Source organism: Schistocerca serialis, chromosome 5 (assembly GCF_023864345.2).
Source record: "Schistocerca serialis cubense isolate TAMUIC-IGC-003099 chromosome 5, iqSchSeri2.2, whole genome shotgun sequence".
NCBI classification, from domain to species: domain Eukaryota; kingdom Metazoa; phylum Arthropoda; class Insecta; order Orthoptera; family Acrididae; genus Schistocerca; species Schistocerca serialis.
In genome coordinates this window covers 414,837,822-414,861,257 of record NC_064642.1, presented here as the reverse complement: position 1 = coordinate 414,861,257, position 23,436 = coordinate 414,837,822, and the positions used below count along the sequence as shown (strand labels likewise).

General features: G+C 41.3%; 1 protein-coding gene across 5 annotated transcripts in view; it reads left to right on the top strand.

The window, feature by feature from the left end:
- The window catches only part of LOC126481152 (uncharacterized), a 248,064-nt gene that overhangs the window by 194,894 nt on the left and 29,734 nt on the right, over positions 1-23,436 (top strand). For all 5 annotated transcript variants that reach the window (XM_050104720.1, XM_050104721.1, XM_050104719.1 and 2 more), the window contains one exon: positions 4,159-4,294. In XM_050104720.1, coding sequence (XP_049960677.1) covers positions 4,159-4,294 — 136 coding nt within the window. The remainder of the gene's footprint in view (positions 1-4,158; positions 4,295-23,436) is intronic.

Below are 23,436 nucleotides of genomic sequence, written 5' to 3'. Positions count from 1 at the left end.
CCATTCTTACTGAATCTTGCATGTAGGCTTTCGGAGGGAGGCTGCTGGAGAGATTTACACCAGTACTGTGGCACATGTCAGTTTCTTGTGTCACCTTTCACTTTCCTTAACAACAACAAAATACGTACACATCTTTTCCATTGATGCGCGTGTTCTTAACTATTCATTACTGCTTCCAAATTTTTGTTTATTGTCACAGATTCTCTCCTCGTCATTTCTCAAATAGTGTGATTTATTTCCTTCAAAGTTTGTCCTAGACTTTTCTGCTCTTGTAGTCCACTATTTTTTTTCCATTCACTGGTAATCATTCCCCTCTAACTATTAGCATCTGTTTCCTTATACTTAACTTTTTTACTTCCACCTTAATTTTAACCTGTAGCTTTTAATCTACCAGTAGAACAGTACTCTCTTTCCTCTTTCTCTTCTTCATATCCTTGTATACAATAACAGCCCCCCCCCCCCCCCCTCTCTCTCTCTCTCTCTCTCTCTCTCTCTCTCTCTCTCTCTCTCTCTCTCTCTCTCTGTCTCTTTCTCTTGCCTATAATACTGCATAAGATGATGCATGATGGATTTCTCTGTCTTGATCAGTAGACATGAATGAAGCAACCACTCTAAAAGATATTAAAACTTCCCCATTGAAAGATCAGGGAAAGATCCAACAACACACAGATATCTTTAACTGGACAGCACACTCAGCCCATTGCAATATGAAATAAAGAGTAGGTCACAATTTATGTTTGTAATTTTCCTCTTGATAGAATAGAAGACACATTATTGAAATAGAACATAAATTGATCCAAATGCCACAAGCATTACAAGTGGCTAGTCTTCTATATTGGTGAAAAATGACAGGTATAAGTTGGCAGTGCCCTATATAGAGATACATGATGATAACTGTTCCCATTAGGGCTACTAGAAGTATTAGAAGCCCATAAGTAGAAAATTACTTTCGCAGGCTACAAGGTTTTCATTAATCACTTGTGGCCAATCTGTTTTCACAGTGATGGATGACTGTTTGTGTTAACAATGATATGACAGATAGCAGGCGAATGAAACGCTCTTCAAAACTGCAAGCCTGCAGACTACTGCAGCTGCAATATCAGCTTAAATATACAGCAACCTGGTGTATCTGTCTTGCCACATGCAGGGCAGAGTTAAAATTGGAGATGATGAAATATTTATTTCCATAGTCACACCACATCTGGCTCAGCACATTCAGGATTCTTTAAAATATAACACTAAATAATGTGAATTCATTAGGAACACAAATTTTCAGTATATTGTAAGAGGAATTGACTGAACAGCCAAGGGAGCCCCTTGTTTCAATCTGCATGTGTTGTCTACTTTCAATTTGTGTGCAAGGAAATACAGAGCAGAGCACCTCTTTGAGGACACTTTTCTTTCTTAATCATCTGTTTGAGAGCAACTCTGTGTCCTGTAAGAAGTCGTAGTGAGTCTTGGCTAAAGTGTTGTCATGGAACATCAAACTCTCTTAGTCTGTTACATATTCATACTTCTAAATGGTAGCCCTCTGATAAGGATCCAAAATTGACTCATTGCTTACTGGTAACTGTTGAAGAAAAGTTGTTAGGAGTATAGAAGAGCAATGGTATGGCATGCAGCTACATTTGGAACAGAGTAATTTTTGTATGCTTATTTCACCAAAGAGATATGCAGAGAGAGCTTAAGTGGCAACTCACCATTCTCAACACACGTAGTGGGATAACACTGATCCTAAGTGGCCAGTGACATTCAAAAATTCATTGGTTTTATTCAAAGACTCCATGAAATTGGAGGAGGCATCCTAATTTTGATTCCTATGCATCGTGACTAGTAAATTTTAAAATTTTGAGGTCTTTGAGAAACCATGCTTTAATGTTGCATAACAGTTGTTGTATAAATTCTTTCCACTGATATATTATGTCTAAAAGAGATTAATGTCTTGGCGTAGATTCGACATTGCTTATTTGGTTGGTACCCTGAGGTTTCACCCAACACCAATAATATTGATCAAAAATGTTTGTAATATTACCATCTCTGTTAACTTACTTGTTGGCAGTTCTTAAGATATTCTTTTCTGCAGGATAGTTATTTCTGTTACAACCTCAAATTGCAATGGAATATTATTGGAGAAAGGCGAAAACATATGGCAGAAGAAAAAAAAAAGTGTGAAAATTGATCAATAGATGGCACTGTATATGTCATAATACATAAATGAAAACACCTGTCTTGCACATGACCCACTGGAGTTGGTACAAATACGCTGGGTATACGGCTTTTCCTCCTTTAGCGTCTGTGACGTTCGCCATGACTGTCTCAATGCAGGATCACGCTCTGCTTGTAAAGCTGTATTACAAGAATGATGATTGTGCACACATCGCTCTGCAGAAGTTCTGGACACTGAAAAGTTTGGAAAAGGTGTTGGTCCGATGACTGCCGTGGGTCTGGAGAAAATAATTTGGAAATCTGAAACAACGGGTTCTTTTGGTGTGCAACCTGCTAGAGGGATGAAACAAATTCATACGTCGTCACTGGATGCAGTGGCCACAGCAATGCAGGAGGAGATGAGTGGAAACATGTAGTGCACAGAGAATTGCCTGAACATTGGACATCCCCTTGAGCATGGTGCATAAAATCCTATGAAACATCCTCCTTTGCTATCCATTCAAAATTATCCATGTACACGAGTTGCTTCCTGTTGACCTGCCAGCAAGAGACACCTTTGCTTTAGAATTTCTTGCTCGCATGGAAATGAACAATGATTGGCCTTGGAAGATTTTGTGCAGAGACGAAGCCTACTTCCATCTAACAGGATACGACAAAACACAGAATCGTTGAACGTGGGCAATAGAAAATCCACATGCAAATCAACCAGTACGACTTCGTCCAGAAAAGATTGCTGTGTGGTGCGGGTTTAAGGCATCATTTATCATAAGGCCTTATTTTTGAAGAGACAGGTGCTTCTGGTCCTGTCACGTGTAGCATCACTGGTAAGCAATATAAGTGTCTTTTGTGCAACCACGTCATTCCAGCTCTCCAACAATATCGGTGTATGGATCGGATCATTTTTATGCAAGATGGCACACCACCGCACATTGAAAATGCAGTTTAGCAGCTGCTGAAGTGCCACTTCAGAAATACTAGAATTATCAGGCGCCATTTCGCTACAGCTCGGCCGTCCCAATCAACTGACCTTAATCCGTCTGACTTCTGGCTGTGGGACTATCTGATAGATGTTGTGTTCAGTGTTCCGAATACAATCTTAGCTGCAGTGAAGGCACTCATTGCACTACACACTCTGAATGTGACCCCAGAAACACTTTGATCAGTTGTGTAACATGCTGATTCTCGATTTCAACATGTTGCAGAAAATGGTGGACAACATACTGAACATGTTTTGCATCAGTCTCACAGAAATTAAAAGTCCGATTTGATTTTGATTGATGCTTTTTATGCGGTTTTTGGCCCCAGGGCAAATAAAAACTGATGTGATTGTTGCTTATTGTGTGGTGTTTGGCCTCAGGACAATTAAAAACTGATGTGATTGATTCTTTTTATGCGGTTTTTGGGCTCAGGAGAATTGAAAACCAATTTTTCCCATCCAGTGTGATATGACCTTGCTGTGGTGGATGGACTGGCGTAACTAACAGTATCACATCTGTACACTCATGCACACTGAGTAGTACAGTTTAACATCAAATGTACACTTTAAGCAGTGTTGTATGATTCATTTGTCATTTGTAATTGACCACTATTAAAGTATGATGCTTACAGCTCCATCTATTGCTACATTTTGTAACTATTTATTTTTCTTCTGCCATATGTTTTCTCCCTTCTCTGATAATATTCTGTTGCAATTTGACATTATTCCAATCAGTGATGTTATTTCTACACCGGTTTGAAAGTTTATCTTTAATTATAATCACCCTCTATATCAACACATTTCAAAATTTCTACATTTATTAATTGTATAATATAACTTAACTTCTGGTGGTGTAATGAAGTAAATATAATTAAAGTATACTTTACATATTTATTCTGTTTAAAAATTTAATGATACTTTAAATCATGTAACACAGTAAAAATAATAATGTAGTTTATTTGCTTCAATTCATATCAAAATATGCTTAGAACAATGATTTTGTCTCTGTTTGGCAGGTGGGGAGAGCATGAGCTGTTTCCTCCAGCACTAGACCCAGCAAATTTTGCATCCCGTAAAAGCAGCTCTTCTACAGATTCATCTTCCAGTCATTCATTGCACAGTCGTTCAACAACAGGGTCCGAGGGTGGTGCAGTGAGTTGCTTAATCTGTTGTTACCTTCTTGTAATAGTCAAAATACTGAATACTTTGTTTACAGTGAGTGTAAGGAAGATGCGTTTTCCATTTCCTCCTTGATCCTATTCGGACAAGGAGCAAAACTGCTATAATAGTGAACAGTGTTTCCATAGTCTTTAGGCAAACCAGTTACATAATGGCCAGGGCATTCTGTTACTGCTACAGTTGATCAGTATAAATCAAGAGTCACATTCTTCAGGAAACCTTTATTTCATTTTGTATATGTGAAATAAAATTTTAGTACCACTGTACATATACTTCAGTGCTGGATGCATTTGTATGTAGGAAGAAAAATTATTTACCTTGAATGTGCTGAAGTGTATTTTTGCTCATCTTCTACGCAGATGATAGTGAAATATTCAGTTTTACCACATGAACAATTGTTGATGTGGGAAATATATGAGTGTGGCTTCAGTTGCCAGAGACTGCAGTCACGTGTGTGAGGAGTTGCATTTGTGTGTGTGTGTGTGTGTGTGTGTGTGTGTGTGTGTGTGAGAGAGAGAGAGAGAGAGAGAGAGAGAGACGAAGGCCTTGTTGGCCAAAAGCTTATTTTTGTTGCGCCTATCTGCGACTCAGCATCTCTGCTATAAGGTGAGTAGCAACTTTCCTTTTCATAGTATTGTTACATACAATTCTGGATTTTCCATTGTTTAATTATATTTTTACACTGATGAAATATGGTGGGAGCCTTGATATTAACAAAGACACTCTAATCAAACATTAAATAGATAGATAAAGCCATGGAAATGCTGCTATAATCAAGCAGGTTTAGGGATGAGTAGGTGATTTGATATTTGGAGTAATGTGGAGAGGGACAATTGTGACAATGAGACAATGGATTGAAGTGTTAATAATTAATTTAGTGGGTACAGAATGTGTGATAGGCCTGAAGTTGACACCCACCACAGTGGTACCAGTTTATATGCCATCTAACTCTGCAGATAGCGAAGATGTAGAAATAATGTGTGAGTAAGTAAAAGAAATTATTCAGTTATCTATGGGAGATGAAAATTTAATTGTTGTGAGGGACTAGAATAGCAAGAAAAGGAAGAAAAGGAAAAGTATTAGGAGAACATTGACCAGGTTGGTGGTGGTGGTGAGGGGGGGGGGGGGGGGGGGGGGGGGGGAAGATGAGATAGGAAGCTGCCTGGTAGAATTTTGCATGGAGCACAGTTTAATCGGCAATAACACATGGTTTAAGAATTATGTATATTTATAGTGATTGTTGGGAATTTCAGAGGGAACATTAGGAAACATTTGACTGAAATCTGGGAAAGGAATACAATAGAAGATGAATGGGTAGCTTTGAGACATAACATACTGAAGGCAGCTGATGAGAAAAAAGATAAAAAACAAAGCCTCTTAAAAAATCCTTGAATAACGCAGTAGATACTGAATTTATTTGGCAAAAGAAGAAAATATAAAAATGCAGCAAATGGCAAATGAAGCAGGCAAAAGAGAGTACAGATGCCTGAAAAATGAGGGCGACAGAAAATGTAAAATGGCTTAACAAATCCAAGGCTGTAGTAGCGTACATAACTAGAAGAAAGATAGTTTCTTCCTATAAGGAAATTAAAGAGACATTGGAGAAAATAGAAACAGCTACATGAACATCAAGAGCTCAGATGGGAAGGCAGTACTTACCAAAGAAGGGAAAGCTGAAATCTGTAACGAATACATTGAAGAGCTGTAGAAGGTAAAATAACCTGCAGGCAATATTATAGAAAGGAAACTGTCATACCATGACATTTAACATTTAAAAAGCATGCTACTGCAACAGTGCTCAGTCTGTGGAACCAAGAGAATCATATTTAGAGTTAAAAACAGATAGTGATTCATTTTTTGCGACAACTTCACAGTGTGACTCTAGTATTGTCTGCTTGTTAGTTGTGTATGAACTGCCTACCCAGCAATCTGATAATATCCATATTCAGTGCCAGAAACAGGCAAACAGATTTATGTTGCAGAGAATTCAAATTCTGGACCCCACGTCTGGTAAGAAATTAGCAGACCTGCAGGAGCTCCTTTTAGGCAAATCATTGTTTCCCTTTTGATCGAAAACAATAGTGCTGAATCGTGATCACTACTTAACATGAATGCTTCCTCACTATCCAATTTACCAGATAAGACAGCACACTGAAATTTCTGAGTCTCAGGTGCTCTCTTCCTGAAGCATCCATCCGTGTCACAAACCTGATAATCAGACATAACAACTTATTCATGACACCCATATAAATGTGGCAGCCTTAAGAGTGAGTTCCTTCTTTTGTTCTGATCTCATACTCCCTCCCTTAAAAACACGTATTTGTTTCCTGCAGAGGCAGTGGCTATCATATAAACTCTCCATTTCATCAGGTCACTTACATTACAGAAGGTATAGAGGTTCAGTGAACTTCTTCATAATACCAGTAGATCAGAGCGTGTTTGTACCTCTCACAAAGGACACAACAGCAATTGCTTATCCCCAATTTCAATGCATCTGCAATATCTATCAACTTAAAGTGAGAACATGCATCATACAGAAAAAGAATGGGAATCAAAAGAATGACACAGGGGCTGCCAGGTGATAGTACTATACGTACTTTTAAAAAAATCTTTGTTGTGTAACAGGAAGGTTATGAAGCAATTTTGTTTCATAACAAGGTAATGTTTTGTATTATTCTTTACCTTATTTTTACACCATAAAATAAGTGAATTGTATTTGTTACTATGTTGTATTATTGTGTGTGTTTCAGGTTTGCAAAAATCACTTTATTAGCTTTAAAATAACCTATAACACAAAATGACATTCAAGTGACAGAGCAAACAAAACAACAGAATAATATATCAGGAAGAACAAAGATGATCTTGCACAGAACCTTCATTTGCATGGAACCTTCACTTGCAAGTAGTGCTACACCTTAAACACTTACTGTACCTTACCCTGCATATACTTCACTACTCCCTCCCCCCCTCCCCGTAGTGTCACTGGTCACTGATACTTCTTGTAGAACTCGATGCGTCATCCGGATTGTGCACCAACAGGTCACTCCCTGGTTACTGCTGGTTTCGTGATGGTGGGCTCTGATGCCCATTGCATGTTGGGGTGGCGGATGTGCTTGTCATGTCCTTGATGAGTGCAGCAGGGTCATGATCTGTGGTGGTGGCATGAAATGATGGCTAAAGTCTGTTGACATTGATGGCCATCAGTGTGCCCATTACTTCTATGGTGAATGTTTCGTCATGCCTGCTAACTACAGGATGTGGTCTATCATGGGTGGCTACAGCATCTTGCGCATTGCATCAAGTGACATTAAAATCTAGTGACAGTCATGTAGCTAATCAAACATGAACAGGTGAGAGTTTGGTTGATCCTTTAATGGCATTGGACGTAACTGTCACACTTGTGTACATAGGTTATTCACTAACTCAGGCGGGTCAATGGATTCATTTTGTACATTGATGTAGAACTCACCTGGAAGGCATATAGGTTGACCATACATGAGCTCCACTGTAGTTTCTTGGAGGTCTTCTTTCAGGGACATGCGTAGACCTAAGAACTAGATGGCATCCCTGTCCACCATTGTGAATCATGGCATCACAATGATGCTTTGAGCTGTTGGTGCATACATTCAATTAAAACATTTGCCACTGGACAGTGAGTGCTTTGAAAAGATAAGATTGAAACTGTTTCCCCTGGTTCATTGTGATCCGCAGGAGTATGTAAAATAGGTAATCCACCCACAAAAGAATCAGATCTTGACAGTTTCAATGTTTTTATCAGTTATCTGGAACAATTCATGCCAGTGAGTATAACAGGAGATAACTGTGAGATGGTAAGTGTTTCCTTGTGACAGCAGGAGAGGTTTTACAACATCTTTATGGATGTGTTTAAACCATAGATTTGGAGGTATGAAGCTTCCCATGGGTGACCTCACACGTCTGCTAATTTTATTGCATTGACTGGCCACGCATTGTCATACAAATTGCTTGTAAACCCTATCCATATGCGACCAGATGAACACTTACTTCACCATGTTTGTTATGGTTCTAACCTCTGGGTGCGACATGTTGTGCAGCAAGATAATTGCCTGTTGGCATAACTTGGCTGTCATGGTTGGTCATCATGTATTATTGACATCATCACAGTATAGCTGGGCAGCTAACAATGGTAGCGTGATAAGGTGGAGTTGCATGCTTGATGGTTGCATCAACAAATCATGTAATTCATCATCTGATGGTTGTGCCACTGTGATAGCTTTAAAGTCAGTTGCTTCAGAAATATGTTCTGTAAGTGTGAGTGCATTATCTGGCATGTTCAGTTCATCTTCAATATGGATGATGTTCATAGTAAATTGATTGATGAAATCAAGATGTCAGAGGTGTCGTCGTGAAACTTTCTCTGGATACTGCCAGAAAGCATATATCAGTGGCTTGTGACCTGCTACTAAAACAAACTGCTGTCCCTCCAGCATATGTCAGAACTTTTTGATGGACTGACCTGTTGTGCTGCAAAGGAGACAACTTTCTACTGAAGAAGGCTAGTGGTTGCTATTATCCATCCATGCGTTGTTGTAATTCAGCACCAATTGCAGGAGCAGACACATCAACCACCAGTGCAAGTTGTACGTGTGTGGTACTGGGTGCGCCAAGAGTGCTGCTTCAGTCATGGCAGTCTTCAAATCCGAAAATGACATTTCAGCTTCTGGATTCCACTCTCATTTATCCTTTGGTCTCAGTTTGCCTTGTATGAATTTGTTCAGTGGCACAGCTAGGAGGCGTGGCTACGGATAAAACAATGATAAAAGTTCGTGACACTGAGGTAGCATTGTAGTTCCTTGATAGTCACAGATAATGGAAAACCAAAGTTGCATCTTCCTTCTCTTTTGATGGTCAGATTCCTTGAGGATTAATGCTATAGCCAAGAAGTTGAACATCTGCTGCCCCAAAGATGCATTTGGACAGATTAATAATGAGGCTGCGCTCACGTAGACAGATAAAGAGTTGTCGTATGTATGGCAGATGCTCAGTTTCTGAGTGCAACATGACCAAAATGCCATGTATATATACATAGCAATAATCCAAGTCAACTGCAACCTCATCAATACATCTTTAGATTGTCTGAGCATCATTACGTAGCCCGAAAGGCATGCGGGTGAATTCTCACAATCTGAAAGATGTGCATACGGCTGTCTTGGGAACGTTGTCTGGTGCCATGGGTATCTGATGAAAAGTTCAAATGTGGTCCTCAGTAGAGAATATGCTCTTGCCATAGACATTGGATGTGAAGCCCTTGATGTTTGGTATAGGGTACCAGTCTGATATCGTTCTTGCGTTTAGCTGTCAATAGTCTCCACAAGTACGCCACACATTTTTCTGTTTTGGTACCACATGCCCAACTACTACTTGATGAACACCAGATCCCCTATGTGAGCATCGATGAAAATTCCTTTTTAACCACATTCAGTTTCTGTTATGTTAAATGATGTGGTCGAGTGTGAAGAGGGGGTCCAGGTGAGGTCAAAATATAGTGCACTATGGAAGCTTGGTACATGATCTCGGGGGAACGATTTCGAAAGTTTGATAATCAGAGAATCTTATTATCACCCAGATACCAGCATCATCCACGTGACGTACTAGTCCTCATCTAGCTAAGTTGATGCTAGTGTCCATCAGGCATTCTTGACGGAAGTTGAGCACAAGTCCATAATTGATAGAAAATCTGCTCCCAATGTAGGATGTGTTACGTCTAGCATGACAAACTACCCCTCAAGCCTGTGTTGTAGGCCTAATTAACACTAATGTGCCTCATCCATATGTAACTATTGTAGAGACATTGGCTGCAATGAGGCAGTAATCATCAAGCCTACAAGGTGGCAGATGGACGATCAGATAGACTGATACATCTGCACCTGTGTCTACTGAAAACTGTAATTTTGTATGTTGGTCTGTGATAAACAGTTGATGGCTGCCATTCGGAGTGTCAGTGGCCATCATCACTGAGCTCCTACTGCTTCCCTGCTTACAAGATGAGCTACACTTCCTTGCCTCAGCCCCAAATCAGTGGTGGTATCAACATACTTTCATAGCCAAGGATGAACAACTGGTTTTCCCTGTTGAGTGATAGCACCTGTTATTCTGAATTCACAGTGCATTGAGCTGTCTGGTAAGTTTGGTGATCTAAATTTGTAGTGCAGCAAAGCTGCTTTCTGTCTGTGGTTGTGGGCTAACTGCTGCAGCACACAAAGATGTTGGCAGTTTGCACTAGTGCATCTAGATCACCAGCACACACACTTAAAATCTTTTGTGTGTAAGGCAGTAGGTGTGATAGCCAAATGCTTCACATAATGTTGTTGGTCACTTTATTGCTTGCAAACGTATGTTGTCAACTCATCAGTTGCAATGGCATGCAGTCACCCAACTCTTCAGCATGAAGTTTTCCAGGCTTTTCACCTCAGACTGTGAATGTTATGTGATTAGGGTGTTCTTAATTGCTGGATATCGGTCCACATTCGGTGGTAACAATATAATATCCTGCATTTCCAGTACCATTTCTTCACTGAGTGCTGCCACAACATAACTATGTTTTGTATGGTTGATGGTGCCTTGTACAAGGACAAACTGGCTTTCCAACTACACATAGCATAGCATAGCATAGAAATTTTGCTGCCAGAACAGTGATGGTTTTACTGTGATGTGGTTTACCATTGCACAAGCCAGGTGCATCTGCAATTGTCATAGGAACTTGGTCTACCATTGTAAGAATCAGTGGGCTACAGATGAATGGCATGGCTGGCATGGAGTGCAGAAGCAGCACAATGAGGTTGATGCAGCTGTACTTTGTGTGATGCTGTAAAGTACAGGAGTGCAAGCATGTGTTGAATTTAATGCCTGTGACTTGCATATCACGTTGGGGTCCCCAGCTGTTGCAGGTTATCAAAATGCACCTTATTAGCTTTAAAATAACCCATAACACAAAATGACATTCAAGTAACAGAGCGAACAAAACAACAGAATAATATAGCAAGGAAAACAAACAGTTAATATAGATCATAGGCTGAGTCAAAGATGATCTTGCATGGGACATTCAGTTGCTTGTGGCACTACACCACACACACACACACACACACACACACACACACACACACACACACACACACACACTGTACTGTAGCTTGATACACTTCATGTCCTATTACAGCTCTTAAGTGCTTTGTTTGCCCTTACACTTTTTTTTATTGTCAGATATAACATCTATGTAATAATATGATGGTGCCTTCCACAGGAGCGAACCGTGACTGAGCTACTAAGCATGAGTAGCTCTGAGGGGTGATCAAAAAGTTTACATTTGTATGCCATACAGTCCAGAAGCAGAACACCAATTGGGCAAAATTACCATGAGCATTGAAGCAATCGTCCCACTGACACACCAGATTGAAAATAACTGTTTTGTCAAACATCATGTCCTGCTGTGTGAAGAACTCCGTAACTGCCTCCCAGATCAACTGATGTCTTGTGTTGAATTGCAACGAGCACGAAACTTTGGCACACCAGTCCACAATAGTGGTTTTTGAGAGACATGCTGCCCCAGACATATTCTTCATTCTCTTACAGATGTCTACTGTTGTTTGTCCTCCTGCGGCCAAGAAAAAGAATAACTGCATGTTGGTCCTGTTTGGACCCATTCGTAATAATATCGTGATAGTCCATATTACCACATTTACTGCACACATGTCGGAAAGACACAACTGTCACACTAATCCGTTGTCTACATGTTAGTGCTTCTATACTCCTATTGAAGTCACTCTTTGTCACATTTACACTGCAGCAACATTTGAATCATCCCATAGGGAATCCCCACCAAAGCCACCATAATACTTTTTGATCATGATCAGTGGGTCAGATGTTAGTCCTAGCTCAGGGGTTGCCGTTCAATTGAACTGACAGCAGTACATCTGAGTCCTGCCTGCAGGAGGGGTGGGGTGGGGTGGGATGGGGGTGGGGGGTAGTAGTAGTTGCAGTCCTGATGGAGGTGTAGTCTGGCCTCCGTGAGTGCTGCAGTCTGCATATGCTGAACACCCACTTGTTGCCCAGAGAGGTGGTCACTGGCATTGCTGAGAGCTGGAAGTGGCTAAGGGTGTGGAAATTTTTCCATCTCCATCTGCTCGCATCATTGTTCATTGTCAACTTACCTGTTGACACCTAAAATTAGAGCAGAGGTTGTAGCAGAGGCAGGCCATTGGCCACACTTGTCTCAAGCGTGGTTGTAGGAGTCTCGGCCAGTCAGCTATGGGGTAAGGGGGGTGAGCACAGTGTCTTGGTGTAGTGGAAGCTGATTTTGTTGTTTTACTTTGTTCTCCTGACAGGCTACAAATTCAAACCTTTGTTGTCCTCTACTGCTGACAATGATGCCTGGGGTAGACCAGGGATTCTGGCCAAAAGTTCATGTAATAGTGTTGTGTGCATTGCATAGGCCATAAGCTCATTCAGTTGCATGCAGCAGATCAAACAGGGTATGGGGTCTGCATCCGTATAAACTTTTGGCTGGACTACATCCATTTGCAGGGGTGAACCAGTATGTTGTGATGAAGCTGGTGAGTGCTTCCCTGGAGATGGCTGTCATCATTATCTTGTATGTCTGTGTTTTGAAGGTCCTGACCATGCCTTGAGATTCAGAATTAATTGCTGGATGGAAAGGTACTCAATACCATTGTGTTTAAAAAAATCCTGAAATGTGGGTGCTGTGAATTGAGATCAGAAATCAGAGTGGAAGGTTCCCCATGTATTGCAATTAATTATGCAGAGGCCACCAATAATAGTTGTTGTTGTAGTTGGTGATGGTGGTGGTGGTGGTGGTGGTGGTGGTGGTGGTGTGGTGTGGTCGTCATCCATGCCACATATGGAAAGGTCAGAGAGGGCGTCAACAACTAGGAACCACATTGCTCCTTGAAATGACCCAGTGAAATCAGTATTGCCTCTTTGCCAGGGCTGGTCAGATTGGGGCCAAGGGTTGGAATGCTGCACTGGGGATAATTGGTTATGAGCGCAGATCTGGCAGGTCTGAAACATATGGTCTATGACAGCATCAACACTAGGCCAGTACACGTAATGCCTTGCTATTGCCTTCATTCTGGGCATTCCCCAATATTCATTGTGGAGGAACTTCATTATGCAATGCCAGAATGTCAGTGAAATTACAACCTGGCATTCAAATTCATCCATGCCTAATAATAAGTCACCATCTGTTGCATTAAGCAGCTGTTGTAACAAAAAATATGTATGTCATACCAGGTGGGCACAGTTAGGCAGATGGTCCAGTCACAACAGTTTAGAAAAGTGAACACCCTCTAGAGTAGTATATTATGGGCTGTTTCTGTAGCTACTTCATGTACAGTAATTGGGAATTCATTGAGGGTGCATTACTGATTGGCTTCTAAGGCAAAATATAGTGCTTTGTGATTTTCAGACTCTGCATCTGGGCCACACATCATATGGGGAAAGTGCATCTGCATTTGAGTGCTGCATTGTGGGCCTGTATTACTGCCCACCAGTGCGGCTGCAGTGCAGCATTATCAGAAAGTTTTGGGTGAGGACCGAATAGTGAAATCAGAGGCTTGTAAATCAGTGATGAGGTGAAACTTAGTCCATAGAGATATATGTGTAACTTATTGAATCCATATGTGGTAGCAAATGCCTCGTTCTGTATATATGTGTATTTTCATTGTGCCCTATTTAATATTCTTGACACAAATGAGATGGGCCATCGGTCTATGTATGGGACAGTTCAGTACCAGTGCTGCAATCTGAGGCATTAGCCACTAGTATTAAGTGATGCATGAGTTGAGTGTTGCTAAACAAGGCATCAATGTAAGGCTCTGTTTAAGTGGCAAGACAAATGATTAAGTAGGTAGGAAATGTGACTGAATTTCACATAATAATTAACATTGTTCAGGAATGACTGTAGTTCTCTTTGGTTCTTGTGAACTGATAAGTTACTGCATACATCCACATTATTCTGTGTGGGCATGAGCCCTTCATTACTGTATAGATAGCCTAGGTACTTTGTATTTGACTCAAAAAAAAAATACATTTGTAGTTGCGATAGTGCAACCCATACATTTGAAGCACTGAACACTTTGACTGGCTTGGCCATTGACAGCCACAACAGGTGGTTCTGGTGCACCACTTGTGGCTGTGTTAAACAATGTCTGTAGATTTTGCAGGTGCTGCTTTCACGTTGCCCTGGTAATTAGGAAGTCATCTAAATAATTCATGCAATGGGAGAGTCTTTGGATGAGTTGCTCCAGCAGTCTTTGAAATACTGTGAGGGTGCTTATGACCTCAAATAGCAATATGTTATCATGATACATGCCAAATGAAAAGACTGCTTTGTCTAATCATCTACAGATGATTGAAAATAATTGTCAACAGAATGTGTCTTGGAAAAATAATGGCCCTCAGCCAATTTTTCCTATTCCTGTGGCCTAGTAATTGGATACATATCTACAGTACATTAGCCTGAGCATTAATGTTAGACTTAAAATTGGAACAAATTCTAAAAGATCCATTTGGCATCTTAACTACTGCCATGGGCATTGTCCACTGCTCGACAATACTAGGAATATTGCTCCCTTATTTTGCAATATATGCATTTCTGCTTTAACCTGATCACTCATGGTGAAAGCCACTGGAAATGCTGTACAAAGATTAGGTACTGCTGATTGTTTAAGAATACTTTGGCTTGCAATACTGTTGTGCAACATAATGTTGATTCAAACTATTGCTTATATTTATTCTTTGAATGTAATCATGGTTGAAATTAAATTCTCTTGGGCATGAATTGGGAAACCAAAAAGTGCAAAAGCATGTAAGCTAAAAACATTCATTGTTATCCAAGAGTATACTACCTGCAGGATTTGTTGCGAAGCAACATCTTTATACTTAGCTTGGACTACGATCTGCCCCCACAATGGGATTGACTGCCCATTGAACGTCGTTGTTCTGCAGTGATGATATCACAGTTGTGGGGGCTTGATGCAGCAGTACAATCTGTGATTGTGTGGGCTAGTTTTCTCCATTAAACTTGGCAATATTCAAACCACCTGTAGTTCAGTGAACTGATGTAATGTCACTTTTATCTTGATGCCGGTGGTGCAAAGCCCCCCTTATTTTATTTTCCTTTTCATTTATTGTATTCAGATGTCTGCTTGTCATAGACTTTTGCATGAGATGTTTCTCTTTAACAGTAAATCGGGAAAAAGATTTCTTCTTTTAAGTTATTTTTGTTGTATGCTTGAGACAATTTGTCACTTTTATAGGCAAAATATGCATCTTCTGGTGAAATAAGCTGTTGAAAGAGCATGTGATTAGGCACTATTGAAATCTTCAAACTTGCACAGAATCTCCCCAGTAGTCAGCAAACTCTCTTTGTCACTCACTGCTCAGACTGAGCATCACTTAATTTAATTTGAGTTTATTTCCACCTACAATCACTAATTTCTGGTTAAAACACAACTGCCCTTCAAATCTTTCAGTGTTTCACTGTAAATTTTAATAATTTATATGTTGTTATGTACTTAATGTAAGCTTTAAAGCTCAGTTTAGTATCATTATTCATGTTGCAGTTTCCATATATGAGTAAGTTACTGTGTTACATCCCAGAGATTGGTTTGAACTCCACAGTGCTTTGTTAGGCCAGGTCCTAATGTAGATAGTATACCATTGCATTCCTCCAACCACTGAACTGACATACTCATCCAGTGAAAGGTGACCTACACTTTAATGTGGGCTCCTATCCATGGTGTGACTTGGCATTTCGTCATTAACAAGTTATTGCCAGAGAAGAGGTGATTGGTGACTATTGAGCCATCAGACTACACCTTTTTTTTGTACAGATGAACAAATGCCTATTTCAATTAACTTAAACATACTGTATGAGTGCTGTTTGGTGTTGCCAACTTTCAGGGTAGTTCCTCCTCCTCCTCCTTATTCTTCATCATTGTCATCATCACTTCATAAGTTAAGTATGTTTCCTCTTCACAAAATTTTTCATATTTTATTATGTCTACCTATGACTCTTATTTCAGTTATTTTACATGGCCCAGTCACATTAATGTGACCACCACCTATGTTCAACGTCACAATGCAATAACCACTCACAGATGGCAAGGTGGCAGCACAAGCAGTGGTGGGTATTTAAAGCACCTTGGGGGACGCAGAAAATAGTTCAGTCATTGTCATAATGTGGAAACAAAGTGATTTATCTGACATCCAAAATGTCAGTGGCTGTCCGGCCAAGAGTACAAGCCTTTCGTAAACTGTCCGTGTGCTGCTGTGGTTAAAGTATATTGTGCATTACAAAATGGCACTGGCTTAGGATAGCACCAAGGCGACTGTGATGCACCACGGACCATAGATGACATGAGTGAATGAGGGCTGCAGAGATGGGTCTAGTGTATAGATGTGCAGCTGTTGAGCAACTGACTGGCCATATGAACCATCACTATATTGTCAACAACCATTGATCAAACGTTTCTGCATATGGGCCTCCACAGTGGGCACTTAGTTCATGCACCCATACTGAATGCTGTTTATTGGCAATGAAGGCTAGAATTTTTACACCAGTACCACAACTAGACATCCACTGAGTGGCAACAGGTGAGCTTTTCAGATGAATCATGTTTTATGGTCCGTCAGACATATGAACGTTGTTGTGTACATCATGAAACGTCTGAAAGAAAACACCCTGGAACAGCATAATTGTCTGAGGAATGTTTTCTGGACATTCCCTGGCAGATATCATTCTGGAGACCACAATGAATCAACACAAAAAAGAAAAAACTGTTATACTGGTGTTTAAACACTGGCACTGTAAGAAGGTGCAAATAATGTGGATTATTTTGAGGTGTGTAGCTGGTGAATACTTTCAACAGCACCAATTCACTTGTCTAAGTTTGCACCTCCACAGTCTCTCACTATGAGTACCAATGTAAAGGCCTAAATTGATTGATATATTAACTCTCCTTTTGAACAGACTGATATTTATCTCTTCTTTATTGATGAAAAGGATGCACCGCCCAGCTCCATGGTAAAAAATGCAGTATAATCCAGTCATAAGTCTGCAGGTTATGGTGTATCCAGGTATCATTTCCAGGATTAAGCAATTTAGAAATGAATGAAACTGCCAGACTGCCTTCATTTCCAAAAGATATATCATTGTCTGATGTACATGCAATTTATCCACCCAGAATCACAAAAGGTAAAAGACAGATAGTTGAAGAGTGAAAAATTTGATATCAGCTTAAGGAAACATTAGAATACATCTTTCTTTTTGTACATCTCTCTTTTTGGTACGGGCATGTTTAAATTGAATCATTGCTACGCACAGTGTTCTGATACTTATTAAATGTCATATACTTTATGGCTAAACCAAAATAAGATCTATCACAACTGCCCCACCCTGCTGTAAACTAGCGTTATCCAGGAGTAGTGAATGACAGTATACAGTAGTGGTGCATTGTACAAACATACATAACATAAATAATCAAATTTAACTACTTTTTGGCCTGGCTGGAGATCAAATCCCTTTATTTGTGGCCAAGTTTATATCTTATTTAGCCCCTGCATGTCAGCTTTATTTGTATTACAATTATTTATAAGAAATTTATTAAACTTTTACAGTTTCTAAGAGATCATGACTTGACAAAGGGCATGTTTCAATTAGAATCTTTTGCTCCATTATTGAGATGTAACCACCAACCATAGTGCATGACCACATCTCCACATGTTAAGCAGTGTTCATTGTGCATATGCCTTGCGGTACCATCAGTGCAACAATGGAAAACAGTTCAGCCTCATGTCTGTAACTTTGTTGACAATGATGAATTGCATGTCATCATAGTGTCTGGAGGGTAACTCCGTAGGACGAGTGCATGTTGATGTGTATTTGGTTAAAAAGTTTGATGCCACAATGGAGAAGCCATATAGTTCTGGCCATGGTTATATGGACCACATTGTCCATCACATATTTCAGTGTCCAAAAGGCCACCCATATCATTGGCATCATGTTGAGAACTCACCATTTTCCAGGTAAGTCCATGAGTTACTTGCTTTAATTGCTCATTGGCAGTAAAGTTTGGTGTCCAATGTCACTATAAAGGGCACTTAGCAAGTTTTCATCATTGTAGGCACACACAAGTTTGATCACTGCTTCACTTGATTGTATATTCCTCATTCAACACACTTTAAACATAGGAAATGTGAACAGTTTTTGTTGAAGTCCATTTTTATTTCACATATGTTAAACACCTTTTTCATATACAGTTTTCCGTACATGTCTTTGTACAAGTACATAAAATTTTACATGACTTATGTAAAGAAATTAAAACATGATATAAGTTTGCTCCTTATAACTGCACATAAATGCCATTTCAATAATAGCCAGCACACAAAGTCTAATACAATTTACTTACATGCAAGTTTATTCATGAATTTCTCACATCATTTTCAATGTTTGCATAACGGTATTTAAATACAAGTGAATAACATTTAAGGAGTTGTTTTTGCCTACAAAATTCCTGAGGCAGCATTTCAGTGACAAGTTATTTCATATGAATTCTCATCATTAATAAGTCATTTATGTTTACAACTTTTATGATGAGCTAGTACTCCCTTTAACCTTTAAACTCATGACGTAATCTTTGTTTACATGAGTTATTTGCAAACCATGTTACATGTCAGGATGGGAAAAACAATATACATATATGCAGTCTGATGATATACATGAACTACTACCAAACCTCATTTAACTCTAGTAGTTGTAATTCCAGGTTGCTAATGATAGGCATAGAGAACACCTCTCTCTGTCCTGGTCTGCAAATCTAGAGAGAGTTGTGATAAGGGAAGAAAATAAGCATTTATCCTCTCCTGCTGGATTCCATCATTTACACATCACACAATAATCGAGATCTCTGGGAACGCTTCTTTGTGTTTTGCGACAAACTATTTACTTGGTGTTTGCAGTATTATTGATAAAATTCTAACATCATTGTGTCATACAAGATTATTAGTGTCATTTGCTCAAAAGTACCTGTAATGATTATACTTCAGCGTACGTAATTTATACTGTCGCAGAAGAAGACGAGTAGCACCTTGGTATAGTGGTTATGATACTGAACTGTTGCATGAAGGGTCATGAGTTCAAAACTCACCTGGACTGTACAATTTTAATTTCTATATTTGATTCGAGTACATTCTAGAAGTAGCCACAAATGTCAAGAAACATTGTACTGGAATATTCTCTGTGTGTGTGTGTGTGTGTGTGTGTGTGTATATATATATATATATATCTAAAAAGAAAGATGATGAAACTTACCAAACAAAAGCGCTGGCAGGTCGATAGACACACAAACAAACACAAACATACACACAAAATTCTAGCTTTCGCAACCAATGGTTGCCTCGTCAGGAAAGAGGGAAGGAGAAGGAAAGACAAAAGGATATGGGTTTTAAGGGAGAGGGTAAGGAGTCATTCCAATCCCGGGAGCGGAAAGACTTACCTTAGGGGGAAAAAAGGACAGGTATACACTCGCACACACACACATATCCATCCACACATACACAGACACAAGCAGACATTTGTAAAGGCAAAGAGTTTGGGCATTTTTTGGGCAGAGATGTCAGTCGGGGCGGATGTACAGAGGCAAAGATGAAGTTGAAAGACAGGTGAGGTATGAGCGGCGGCAAATTGAAATTAGAAATTAGCGGAGATTGAGGCCTGGCGGATAGCGAGAAGAAAGGATATGCTGAAGGGCAAGTTCCCATCTCCGGAGTTCTGACAGGTTGGTGTTAGTGGGAAGTATCCAGATAACCCGGACGGTGTAACACTGTGCCAAGATGTGCTGGCCGTGCACCAAGGCATGTTTAGCCACAGGGTGATCCTCATTACCAACAAACACTGTCTGCCTGTGTCCATTCATGCGAATGGACAGTTTGTTGCTGGTCATTCCCACATAGAACGCTTCACAGTGTAGGCAGGTCAGTTGGTAAATCACGTGGGTGCTTTCACACGTGGCTCTGCCTTTGATCGTGTACACCTTCCGGGTTACAGGACTGGAATAGGTGGTGGTGGGAGGGTGCATGGGACAGGTTTTACACCGGGGGCGGTTACAGGGGTAGGAGCCAGAGGGTAGGGAAGGTGGTTTGGGGATTTCATAGGGATGAACTAAGAGGTTGCGAAGGTTAGGTGGACGGCGGAAAGACACTCTTGGTGGAGTGGGGAGGATTTCATGAAGGATGGATCTCATTTCAGGGCAGGATTTGAGGAAGTCGTATCCCTGCTGGAGAGCCACATTCAGAATCTGATCCAGTCCCGGAAAGTATCCTGTCACAAGTGGGGCACTTTTGGGGTTCTTCTGTGGAAGGTTCCGGGTTTGAGGAGATGAGGATGTGGCTCTGGTTATTTGCTTCTGTACCAGGTCGGGAGGGTAGTTACGGGATGCAAAAGCTGTTTTCAGGTTGTTGGTGTAATGGTTCAAGGATTCCGGACTGGAGCAGATTCGTTTGCCACGAAGACCTAGGCTGTAGGGAAGGGACCGTTTGATGTGGAATGGGTGGCAGCTGTCATAATGGAGGTACTGTTGCTTGTTGGTGGGTTTAATGTGGACGGACGTGTGAAGCTGGCCATTGGACAGGTGGAGGTCAACGTCAAGGAAAGTGGCATGGGATTTGGAGTAGGACCAGGTGAATCTGATGGAACCAAAGGAGTTGAGGTTGGAGAGGAAATTCTGGAGTTCTTCTTCACTGTGAGTCCAGATCACGAAAATGTCGTCAATAAATCTGTACCAAACTTCGGGTTGGCAGGCCTGGGTAACCAGGAAGGCTTCCTCTAAGCGACCCATGAATAGGTTGGCATACGAGGGGGCCATCCTGGTACCCATGGCTGTTCCCTTTAATTGTTGGTATGTCTGGCCTTCAAAAGTGAAGAAGTTGTGGGTCAGGATGAAGCTGGCTAAGGTAATGAGGAAAGAGGTTTTAGGTAGCGCGGCAGGTGATCGGCGTGAAAGGAAGTGCTCCATCGCAGTGAGGCCCTGGACATGCGGAATATTTGTGTATAAGGAAGTGGCATCAATGGTTACAAGGATGGTTTCCGGGGGTAACAGACTGGGTAGGGATTCCAGGCGTTTGAGAAAGTGGTTGGTGTCTTTGATGAAGAACTCTGCCTACGTAGATCACCCCCACCGAACGCATCTCTGCCTACGTAGATCAACACTTCAGCCCATTACATGCAGTCTCCCATCCTTCATCAAAGACACCAACCACTTTCTCAAACGCCTGGAATCCCTACCCAGTCTGTTACCCCCGGAAACCATCCTTGTAACCATTGATGCCACTTCCTTATACACAAATATTCCACATGTCCAGGGCCTCGCTGCGATGGAGCACTTCCTTTCACGCCGATCACCTGCCGCCCTACCTAAAACCTCTTTCCTCATTACCTTAGCCAGCTTCATCCTGACCCACAACTTCTTCACTTTTGAAGGCCAGACATACCAACAATTAAAGGGAACAGCCATGGGTACCAGGATGGCCCCCTCGTATGCCAACCTATTCATGGGTCGCTTAGAGGAAGCCTTCCTGGTTACCCAGGCCTGCCAACCCAAAGTTTGGTACAGATTTATTGATGACATTTTCGTGATCTGGACTCACAGTGAAGAAGAACTCCAGAATTTCCTCTCCAACCTCAACTCCTTTGGTTCCATCAGATTCACCTGGTCCTACTCCAAATCCCATGCCACTTTCCTTGACGTTGACCTCCACCTGTCCAATGGCCAGCTTCACACGTCCGTCCACATTAAACCCACCAACAAGCAACAGTACCTCCATTATGACAGCTGCCACCCATTCCACATCAAACGGTCCCTTCCCTACAGCCTAGGTCTTCGTGGCAAACGAATCTGCTCCAGTCCGGAATCCTTGAACCATTACACCAACAACCTGAAAACAGCTTTTGCATCCCGTAACTACCCTCCCGACCTGGTACAGAAGCAAATAACCAGAGCCACATCCTCATCTCCTCAAACCCGGAACCTTCCACAGAAGAACCCCAAAAGTGCCCCACTTGTGACAGGATACTTTCCGGGACTGGATCAGATTCTGAATGTGGCTCTCCAGCAGGGATACGACTTCCTCAAATCCTGCCCTGAAATGAGATCCATCCTTCATGAAATCCTCCCCACTCCACCAAGAGTGTCTTTCCGCCGTCCACCTAACCTTCGCAACCTCTTAGTTCATCCCTATGAAATCCCCAAACCACCTTCCCTACCCTCTGGCTCCTACCCCTGTAACCGCCCCCGGTGTAAAACCTGTCCCATGCACCCTCCCACCACCACCTATTCCAGTCCTGTAACCCGGAAGGTGTACACGATCAAAGGCAGAGCCACGTGTGAAAGCACCCACGTGATTTACCAACTGACCTGCCTACACTGTGAAGCGTTCTATGTGGGAATGACCAGCAACAAACTGTCCATTCGCATGAATGGACACAGGCAGACAGTGTTTGTTGGTAATGAGGATCACCCTGTGGCTAAACATGCCTTGGTGCACGGCCAGCACATCTTGGCACAGTGTTACACCGTCCGGGTTATCTGGATACTTCCCACTAACACCAACCTGTCAGAACTCCGGAGATGGGAACTTGCCCTTCAGCATATCCTTTCTTCTCGCTATCCGCCAGGCCTCAATCTCCGCTAATTTCTAATTTCAATTTGCCGCCGCTCATACCTCACCTGTCTTTCAACTTCATCTTTGCCTCTGTACATCCGCCCCGACTGACATCTCTGCCCAAAAAATGCCCAAACTCTTTGCCTTTACAAATGTCTGCTTGTGTCTGTGTATGTGTGGATGGATATGTGTGTGTGTGCGAGTGTATACCTGTCCTTTTTTCCCCCTAAGGTAAGTCTTTCCGCTCCCGGGATTGGAATGACTCCTTACCCTCTCCCTTAAAACCCATATCCTTTTGTCTTTCCTTCTCCTTCCCTCTTTCCTGACGAGGCAACCATTGGTTGCGAAAGCTAGAATTTTGTGTGTATGTTTGTGTTTGTTTGTGTGTCTATCGACCTGCC